General features: G+C 40.5%; 1 protein-coding gene across 1 annotated transcript; it reads right to left on the reverse strand.

Annotated features, from left to right (window-relative positions):
- Positions 1-3,916: 3,916 nt before the first annotated feature.
- Positions 3,917-8,524, reverse strand: LOC541892 (small basic membrane intrinsic protein1b). The gene is made up of 3 exons (NM_001111558.1): positions 8,149-8,524; positions 7,792-8,064; positions 3,917-4,203 (listed from the first exon to the last, which is right to left on the reverse strand). Exons 1-3 carry the CDS (start codon positions 8,449-8,451, stop codon positions 4,048-4,050), a joined length of 732 nt encoding a protein of 243 aa, NP_001105028.1. The 5' UTR covers positions 8,452-8,524; the 3' UTR covers positions 3,917-4,047.
- Between the last annotated feature and the right edge of the window lie 1,615 nt (positions 8,525-10,139).

Raw genomic sequence — 10,139 nt, forward strand, 5'->3', positions numbered from 1 at the left:
TTCCGAGTGGTGCCGAAGAGAAGTTTAGTATAAAAGATCTAGAATAATCAAATGGAACTTTATTTAATTCATAACTCTTACTCTTACTTGGTGAGTCCTCATTGTTGACATTCATTTTCCTCATTACCTTAGACACCAGGAGTTCAACCAAGTCATCGTTGTAGTCGATCTTCTTCTTTCCTTTATCTTCTTCCTTGACTTTTCTCCTTGCTTCTTCTTCTTCGGCATTTTTCTTAGCCTCGTCATCTTTCATCTTGAGGAATATTTTTTCAGCAAGCTTCATGACAATGTCAAGGATTTGAGGATCCAACTCCTCACCACTTGCCGTGGTCAACACTTCCTCGAGCAGGGGATCCTCGTTGTTTCTTGGAGCCGATATTATCGTTTCCTCACGTGGTTAAGTGTTATAAATGAGGTACGAAGCTTTGATACCAATTTAAAGTAGCCTAGAGGGGGTTGAATAGGCTACACTTGCAATTCTCAACACAAACTTCGAACTTTTGTGAGAAACGATGGTTCAACAAGGGAGGCCGGTTCAACCGTAATTCACCTATTCAACTGCGAACTTAAATGAAACAACTCAGATCCAACAATAATAAACGCAACGGAAGATTTTAATTAAAACTAGATAGACCAAATATCTGAGATGTGAGAGACAAAATCACACCCACAAAAGAACACGACACACGATTTTTACCGAGGTTCGGTCACACCACCAAGGTGCCCTACTTCTCGTTGAGGTGCCCACAAAGGGTCGGGTATTTGTCAACCTTGTTCCTCATTGCCAACCACATAGGTCAAGGCAATCCCTTACTGAATTTGCCCATAAAGAGCCGGTGATACAAAATGTTCTTAGAGTCGTCCACAAATTTGGAGACTCCCAAGACAAGATTACAAGCGCACAAGGAACAACACGTTCCAAGAGCAAAGAGATCGCAAGTAAGAACGATTTGCACTGACTAGAGAGAGATTGAAGAACTTGAGTAAAAAACATGGTTTAAAATCAAGAACTTATCTCACACTGACAAATCTTCGCACCGATGAAAGGGGGAAGGACTTGCGGCGCGAGATCGGAGTTGAAGTGCTTTGACACGAAGGAGAGCAGCCATCATAGGGTTTAGGTTTGAGAGCCGTTTAGAAGTGGGGAGGAAGGTTTTTATAGCCCCCACAAATCAGATCTGGCTGATTCTAGGCAAGTGCGCAAATCCTGGTTGATCCGACTCTAATCCCAGTTGAACTGGTATTCAATAGAGAACTCTGTAAATTCCTGGTTGAACCTGAATTTAAAATTCCGATTGAACCTAAAATTTCTAGAGAAGAACCTGATGAATTCCGGTTGAACCGGCCCTGATCCTAGTTGAACCGGTATGAATAGGAAAACAAATTTTGAAAGGACAGAGGGAGAAACCAAACGGTTACTTCGCAACTTTTCAAAAACATAATTTTGAAGCGAATAGAACTAGTTGGTTCATACCACCCTTACCTCGTGAAGGAACTAAGCATACATAGATCCCTATTACTAATCCAAGATAATCAAAATACTTGGGGATCTTCGCCAAAAACCACATGCAGATCTTTATCTTTCATCACTTAGTTTCTTGTTAGTTCATTTATTTCATTCTTGTGTATTCTTTTATGATTTAAAAACTGACATACACTAGGAGCAAACTCATTAGTAAATTTTTATTTGTTTTGTCTATTAATCACCAAAACCCTCAAGAGGTTGATTGCACTTACAAAGCCCAAGATAAGAATATTGAAAAGCAAAGAAACAAATTGTTTAGGAGCACCTAACGTGTCAAGTCGTGCACTTGATGTTGCATCGGGCATGTGCAGTGCCTATACTAAAGAAAGGGTTGAAGAACTAAGTGCACAATACATGATGGTGTGCACCGAACGCCACACAAAATCGGGCACTCAGTAAGGGCTGCAATATGTGGGAGTTTACAACGCACCAGACTTTTCAGGTGATGCAACAAACCTCGCAACAGACAAGACAATCAATAAGGATGCAAATGAACCGAGTTGGGTTATACTCACTACATATGTTTGATGTGGCACCAATGTTAGCACTTGATACCCTGAGCTCAACGGTAGGAAATGGCTAGTTCGCAACGGCTAGTTGACATGGAACTCATCGAACATGTCTAGTGTGCCACCAGACATGCTGATAATAATGGCTCTATTTGGGATTAGGGACTATAAATACCATCCCAATTGGCCATTTCTCAAGTGTGGGACCTAAGAAACATAGCAAGGGAGTTGTGATTCCAATCCTTTAGCTTTAGACACCAAGTGCTAAAATAATCACTTAGTGATTAGCGTAGGTGTTTTGTGAAGTGCTTAGGTTATTTAGATTGTTGTTATAGCGCTTGCTCTAGGTTAACCCTAATGATTAGAAAGTGAGGTTAGACACCCTCAACCACTTGGTGCTTGTGTGCACCATTGTATTGTACCCAGTGGGGTTGTATCTTATGATATCACTCCAACTACATTTATGGCGTGGCCACCACTGTGTATCGAAGGGAACGAGGCCTATGATGTTTCAACCAGAAGCTCAATAGTGGAGGCAACAAGAAGCATCCAAGAGAGGCCAGAAGTGGAGCACCACTTGCGCGTGGAGAAAGCTCACATCTATCTGTAGAGTTACCTAAATAAGAACTTGGCTCTCATGTGGGCTACCCTTTCATGAGGCTCTAATGAGGATTAGTAAGAAGCTTGACGCTTCTTGATACTTTGGTAAAAATATCGACGTGCCAATGAGAGTTTGTGTCTCTATCTTATTAAAGTTTCTACATTTATATTGTTACCTTTGGTTGTCTGCTTTAGCTTATCAGCTTAGTTATAGGCTAGTGGATAGGTATGTAACCTAAGTTACAAAACCATTTTTACGGTAGAAATAATAACATTTAGATAAAACCTTAGTTGCACGTTTCAATGTTTGGTTATCTGCATATGTTTTGTTTAAGAGAAAACTAGAAGTCATAAATTAGTGCAGAAATAGTTGTCTTAATTCACCTCACTTAGGTGTCGATCACAAAAAAATAAGTTAAAATAAAGGAGTAGATTAAAAAAAATTACATTTGCATTATAGACTAGACTCCCTCCGTATTTAGCATATATGTGATAAGAAATATTCTATAGATATCAAATAAAATAAAGGCTTTATGCATAGGTAGAGAGGGTGATTAAAAATTAAAAGGGTGATCTCTTGCGATGTGGACTGGTTGATTGATTTGAATTTAAGCACTTGAACTTGGTTGATCATGGACTTCTTAAGTTTAACTATTTGTGTGTTGATCATAATCTCATATTCTCCACCAAGGTTGAATTTGATCTTTATCATATTCCACATCTATTACTTCTCTTGACTTCCAATTCACCAAGTTGTGTGCTCTCACATCTTGTAGATTGTTTTCTTCTTCTTCCTGAGAGCCATTTGATTCATCAAATTCAATATCATGCACTTCTTCACTATACCACGTGTCTTGCAAGTCTTGGTTGATGCAAACACAAAGTTGATATATACTCTTGTCGTTTGAGTTTGGGATGAGTAATTGTCTACGATGCAAGTCTTGGTTGATGCAAACACAAAGTTGATATATACTCTTGTGGTTTGAGTTTGTGATGAATAATTATCTACGACGTAGCGTCTTGAATCAAGTCAAATGGACTAACCAGAACACTAGTGTGTAAACATGTGTCTCTTATGGTGCACAGGTACAGTATGAATGGCAAAAATGAAAATCATGCAGGTTCATGCAGGCCAAGTGTTGGGATCATTATATCCTTTTTGACCATTCATATTGAACCTTTTTGGTCCACAGGTCAGGACGCAACAACCAACAGTAAAGTACATGTGTATATACACAGGTAGATATTTCATATTCGCATAAAGAACCTTATGATAAATGGTACGAGTAATAGAGTATCACATTAATCAATTTAATTCAACATGCTGGGAACCAGGAACTTATTGGCGTTCCTCTTATTCTAGCAATTCATGTTGACTTATCAAATCCAGCATCCATGACCAAATGATGTTCATCATGCTTTCTTGGCCTTGGGCTTAGGTGGCGGTGTTAGGAACATAGCCCTGAAGATCCACGCAGCAAGAATGGCACCAATGAAGGGACATATCCAGTACACATAGAACTGCTCCCACGTATTATGGCGGTTGTTAACATATGCCCAGCCAAATGCCTGTAGATAATATTTCATCAAGGCCGTTAAGGAAAACAGAAAAGTAGAATCTTTATTCTTAGTAAAGAGCGCTAAACTGAAAATAGCAACAGAGAAATGGTTAAATGCTATAAAAACAGTAATCTAAAACCAACTCTTACCACATAATTACCAAAATATTCAAAATTCAGCAATGATCTACACCACTATTCCTAGGGCAGCATTCCACTGAGGGTAGCAATGGCATATGGGGATAGGAACCACTCTTGGGATCCAATAGACGAGGCCATCACCATGTCTCATCACTCTTGTGAGGAGCGGGATGGTTCCTGTCCTTGCCTCTGTTGATCTTCGGGTCAACTTCTCAGATGTCATCCTATACACTGCTCCTTAGGGCTTGTTTGGAAAGCAATACCCTTCAATCCATATGTATTGAAAGAGGTGTAAAATTAGTTCATTTCCGCTCCAATATATATGAATCGGGAGTGATTGAGTTTATTCAAACACGCTCTTAGATGTTTCCATCATGGGATTGCCGTGCCGGAGGTTAATTTCTGAGCATATTGCCTACTTTTACAGAACAATACCTGCACTCAGACATTGCTGCAATATGTTTTGGCAAACATGGTGTGGTAGTTACTCAGCTAAACGAAGTAGAACTATTTCTAATCAGCACAAACAATTTGAGATATTCTAAACGAAGTTGAACTGTTTCTAATCAGCACAAACAATTTAAGATATTCTGCATTGTATTCTGCCAACTTTACTCCGTATTTATCCTTCTATTCGGTAATTAACTTTGTTTAGTTAACTTCAAACACATAGGACAATCATTGGCAAGTATGCGAGATTTCCCAAGGTTTGCGACTTCGGCAAAACAGAAACTCAGGCCCTTTTCAGGTGAGTATGTGCTCAATGTCATGCTTCAAGCATGGTTCCAGATATGAGATATCATCTACTCCCTTGGTTCCAAATTATACTTCACTTTTGGCTTTGTACTAAGTCAAACTTCTCTAACTTTGGCTAAGTTTTTATAAAAATATGTTAACATTTATAAGTTCAAATAATACAATAACAAAATATATTTCATGAAGAATATACTGAAACTATTTTAAAGTTATAAATGTTGATGCATTTTTCTATAAAAAAAGGATTGACTTTGGACAAAGCCAATGTGAGCTATAATTTGTAACAGAGGAAGTAGAATTCAGTTTGAAGGCTATATACAATATTCTAGAAAGAAATAAAAAAATAAAAATCATTACAATATGGTAGTACAATTTGTTAAATTCCTAACTTTTCCATTTCAATCTATTCCAGTGACCAACAACTTTAATTTATATGAGTGTTCCAATTATACTTTTTGGCCAAAGAACAAACCACCAGTGAAGAATGCAAATATGTGTTCAGATTTAGATATGGAGATAAAGTGGCTATATGCTGCATTGCTGCATATGTGTGCCTTCTCTATAGTCAGAGAACTGATGGGGCTTATGTGGATTTGGCTAGGTCTAGGGGGAGTGCACCACGATGAATGCACTAGCAGGTTAGATTGGGAAGAAGAACGCAGGATGTAGGGACTCCGGCGATGGGCACAGCGGTTGCGGTCACCAGGGCGAGATGAAGGACTCGCCAGGATGACCCAAGAGCTGTGCCAGCCAGCAGCAACTTCTTAGATAAATTCCCTAGTACAAACTAAGGCATCCTTTATAGCTCAGGTGGCCTAACAAAGTATCTGCTGAACTTAAGGGATAAGCTGCTAAACTTAAGGGATAAGCCCACCTGCTAACAGACTGGCGCAACAATCCAGGGATAAGCATAACTAACCCTGGGGACGATCTGACTCTGGACGCCTACTGCTTCCTGCGTCTGGTGTATTGGCATTCCCGTGTCTGGTGTACTGGCGCCCCACGAAGGAGTCCACAACACAAACACCTATCATATCTGATATATCTCTAGAGTTCTTCTGAACAATATTTTTTTTTCCCACTTCCTATCACCATGCTGACTCTATTAGTTAAAAGCTGTATTTTTTTTAAAAAAGGATGAATCACAATGTTGTGCTCTTGACTTGCAAAATTTCTCATGCAGGCCTTCAGACAGAGAGACAAGAAGATGCTTCAAAAGATCAAGTATGATGATTTGGTGGTCAAATAATTTTATGCAGCTTTTTATTCTCATCAGAACATGCCGTCCGTTTCATACAATTGTTTCAGAAATAGGTAATCATGCATAAACAGTAACTGTTTATTTAAACAAGTACCCAGAGAACTGAAACCCTTTCATTCAGACAAGAGACAACTAATTTTGCATGACTCAAGTGATATAACACTTGCTAGCAAAATAAATAATTTATTTCCATGTAGCAAAGAAAATGGTTTAATGGATAATATCAGATGCACTAGACACATTTTGAATAGCACATGTAATAATGTTGTGCCCGGATTATTATTTGCTAGTGCGAAAGAGCCTCTAGCGTAATGATTAAGGCTTCCGAGTAGCACTTTCAGGTCCCAGGTTCGATCCCCCTCGGGTACGAATTTCTGGCTTGGTTAAAAAATCTCCTCGTTGTGCCCCGCCCGCTCCTGGGTTACGTCCTGCGCGCCACCCTCTGGCTGCGCTGTTGCAGAGTGGGTGGTGACAACCCGCTAATGATGGGAGGCCAAGGTTCGGGGATTTTCTCGGTCGGGACCATGTTTCGGTATCTTCTTAATTTAATACCGGGAGGGCGGTCTTTCCCTCCCTGGCCGAGTTTTTTTATTTGCTAGTGCATATAAAATAAGAGGGAATTGTAGCCATAGGCATTATTTTGAAAGAGATTGATGTTACTAGGTACTATATTCATCAAATTAAGAAATAAACAATTCGACTTTTATTTTATTGTTGTTGTTCTTCTAACAAAGATGATGGTTACGACAAGCATAAATCTAATTGCTTTGCAAAGCCAATAATAAAATATTAGTATTTTGAGCAGTAAACTAATTCTTTCTTTTTTATTTTTTTCTCCATGTAGTTGGTTTCATCATTACTCGCATACAAAATATTTAAACTTTTAACATCAGTTATTTGTTCTGGATTTGACTTGAAGCAGATGCACTTCACTTTTTTAGAGGGACTTATGAGTGCCAGAAACATAATGCACAGACTAAATGAGTAGATTACACGGAGTCATTTCCTCCCTATTTACATTTATCATAAATTTTAAATTTTTCAGCATGCTCCTAGAACAGTGTTATAGCACTGTCTAGCCATGTGTGGTCTCTCAAAATACAACATCCGTGCATGTATTGGCCTAGGCAAAACACTAAATTATGATATAAGTTCATCTTTCTCACTAAAGAATGGAATAGATCAGGCTATCCACATATGTAAGATTCCTGAAAGCCATAAGATATTTACAACTATTTGTCAGATAGACAATAAAGAAGCTAAAGTTCTGTGACGGACCAAAAGGCACGGTTATTTCCTAGTTAGGGTGTTAAAGTTTGCTCGCAGTATGTATAGATGGTGACAGGAAACTACCAATTGGAGTGAAAAGCATATACAAGTAATGAACTAGCTGGAACAGACAACCGAAGGAAAAGAGAAAAAAGAAAGGAAGAAACTGACATTGGCTGGGTTCATGGAAGGGCCGGTGTATGCTGCACCAGAGAGGACGAGGCACAGAGTGCAGATGGAGATCATCCATGTCTTGATGATGGGGTTGCGGGGCCCCTTGACTATGATCAAGAGCACGGCCAGGGTGATGACAAAAGTAAGCACTAATTCGGCGCCGGCGCCTGTGTGGGGATCCACCTTGAGCGAGGGCCCCCCAAGCATGTGCCTGTACTGCGCCGGCATCAGCTCCGAGATGGCAAGAGCACCGCCCACAGCGCCGGCAGCCTGATCAGTTAGTAGTCCACATCAGTCTCTGAAGAAGGCATTTCTGAACGGATTGAACTGAATTCAAATTCAATTGAAAACTACCTGTGCCGGTAATCGGAGCGCGATGGAGAAGAGAGAGGGGCTGGTGACTCCGGCGGCGTAGAAGGCGGCGACGCCGGTGGGGTTGAAGCTAGCGCCGCCGAGTGCGTCGCAAAGGATATTGAAGACGAAGAGGAGGACGGAGAGGAGGGAGACGGTGACCAGGAGCGCGAAGTGGACGCCCTGCAGCCTCAGGTAGGACGTCACCGCCGTCGTCGAGGCCCCCAGCGTGGAGACGCACAGCACCCACAGGAATGTCACCACCGCGTCAGCGGCAGCCGCCCGCAGCGCCTCCCCCATCGCCATCAGCGCCCGTGCTGCCTTCTGCTCTGTTGTGTTGTGTGGAGACTGGAGAAGCAGATCAGAACTGACGGAGGAGGAGGTGCGAGTAGGTACATAAATGCTCTTCGCGTGCTACATCTTTATCGCCCTTCTTTTCGGCTGGTTTGGCTCCACACCGCAACAATATTTGCATGGATGAACAACCCGGCTTGTAATTATCGATCTGGATACCATTTGTCCTTTTATCTTGAAAGGGTGCATTTCGGTTAGAGCCTCTTTCCAAACATAATACTCTATCCGTCCAAAAACATAATTGTTTTATATTAATTATACATTTATTAATTAAATAACATACGAATGTAGGCATGTGTCTCTATATTTATTATCATTTGAATGAATATGGACACAGAAATATAGGTTAGGAAAAACTATATAATTTAAGATGGAGAGAGTAGTTTCTAAAAAACTTTTTTTCCATGACTAGTTTATAGAAAACGGGTTAAAAAACCGAGTGTACGTCGCTTGAAATCTAGTTTCTTCTAAATTAGTTTATACCTATTTTGATACATAAAGATAAGTCTACTCTTACCACATTTTAAACACAATTAATTCAATTTTTTCTTCATGTTTTTTGCTGCCAATTTTAAATATAGATTGAACTCATTTTTATTTGAATTCAATAATAATTAAGCATTCAAATCGGGCAGAACAAATGTTAAGGGGATTGCGTGCATAGACACAGAGTAGTGGCATGTTACACCCGGATACAGGACCCGGGCGTGAAATAATCAACATGTATGATGGGATCAAGTCTCACACATATGATGAATCATGGTACAGAAACGAATGTCACATCATTACTAAATAATATGAGTTCTGTAAAAAATAAATAAATAATTACATCATAAGTAGACAACGATCCAGCAACCCAAAGTTGACTGGGAGGTGACGATCTAGACCTCTCACGAACTCATCACAACATCCTCCATGCGCCTCATCCTGTGGTACCTGTCCTTCACCTGTGGGGGTGTGAGACAGCAAGGGTGAGCTCACATACGTTTATCGCTCGACAAGTTATGGGGAATAATGTGCATGAACTCGCCAAAGGTGGGAGCTCACGTGAAGTGTAAGGCTTACCAAAGAGTATGGTTGAAGCTAAGCATTGCTTTTAAAGTTGGTCAAAATTTTATTAGCAATTACTAAGTATAAGTAGATACCAACCCAATTAAGTAATAGAATAAAATTGATAACAACACCCGCAATCCAATGCACATGACAAATTGAATTTAGTTCCATAAATTACTCATGTGAGTGCCCGAGCCGCTCATGGCCGTGAACACGGCTGATATATCAGTTTTACACTCTGCAGAGGTTCCACTTCTTTACCCACAAGTCATGTTACCCATCTGCCAAGGGATCGCGACTTCCCATACACCTCTACCAAGGAGGCGAGACAGGGTAACACTACGAGGCCTTTACAAAGTTTCACTAGCTTCAGAAAACCCGCTACAGTTTCTAGGAAGCTCCAATGCAGAGACCCCTCACCTGACCGCCATCGCAGCAAAATCAACCCAAGGGCTTCCCCACACTGACCACTCCCCTACTGCCCTTGCCCCTTTTGGGTAAGGTAGTCCTCCACTAGCTTTCCTAATTAGTCAGCCAAGGACGTCCCATATCACCCTTGTGGTAGCACTATTTTCCCGGGTGGTTCT

Source organism: Zea mays, chromosome 8 (genome assembly GCF_902167145.1).
Source record: "Zea mays cultivar B73 chromosome 8, Zm-B73-REFERENCE-NAM-5.0, whole genome shotgun sequence".
Lineage (NCBI taxonomy): Eukaryota > Viridiplantae > Streptophyta > Magnoliopsida > Poales > Poaceae > Zea > Zea mays.

What these genes read in the sequence shown, in the direction of transcription:
- LOC541892 (NM_001111558.1), bottom strand. Translation starts at nt 8,451, where the DNA reads ATGGCGATGGGGGAGGCGCTGCGGGCGGCTGCCGCTGACGCGGTGGTG. An exon ending in CGCTCCGATTACCGGCACAG is followed by an intron (nt 8,065 to 8,148) that starts GTAGTTTTCAAT and finishes CTAACTGATCAG; the next exon opens with GCTGCCGGCGCTGTGGGCGG. An exon ending in CTTCCATGAACCCAGCCAAT is followed by an intron (nt 4,204 to 7,791) that starts GTCAGTTTCTTC and finishes TATTATCTACAG; the next exon opens with GCATTTGGCTGGGCATATGT.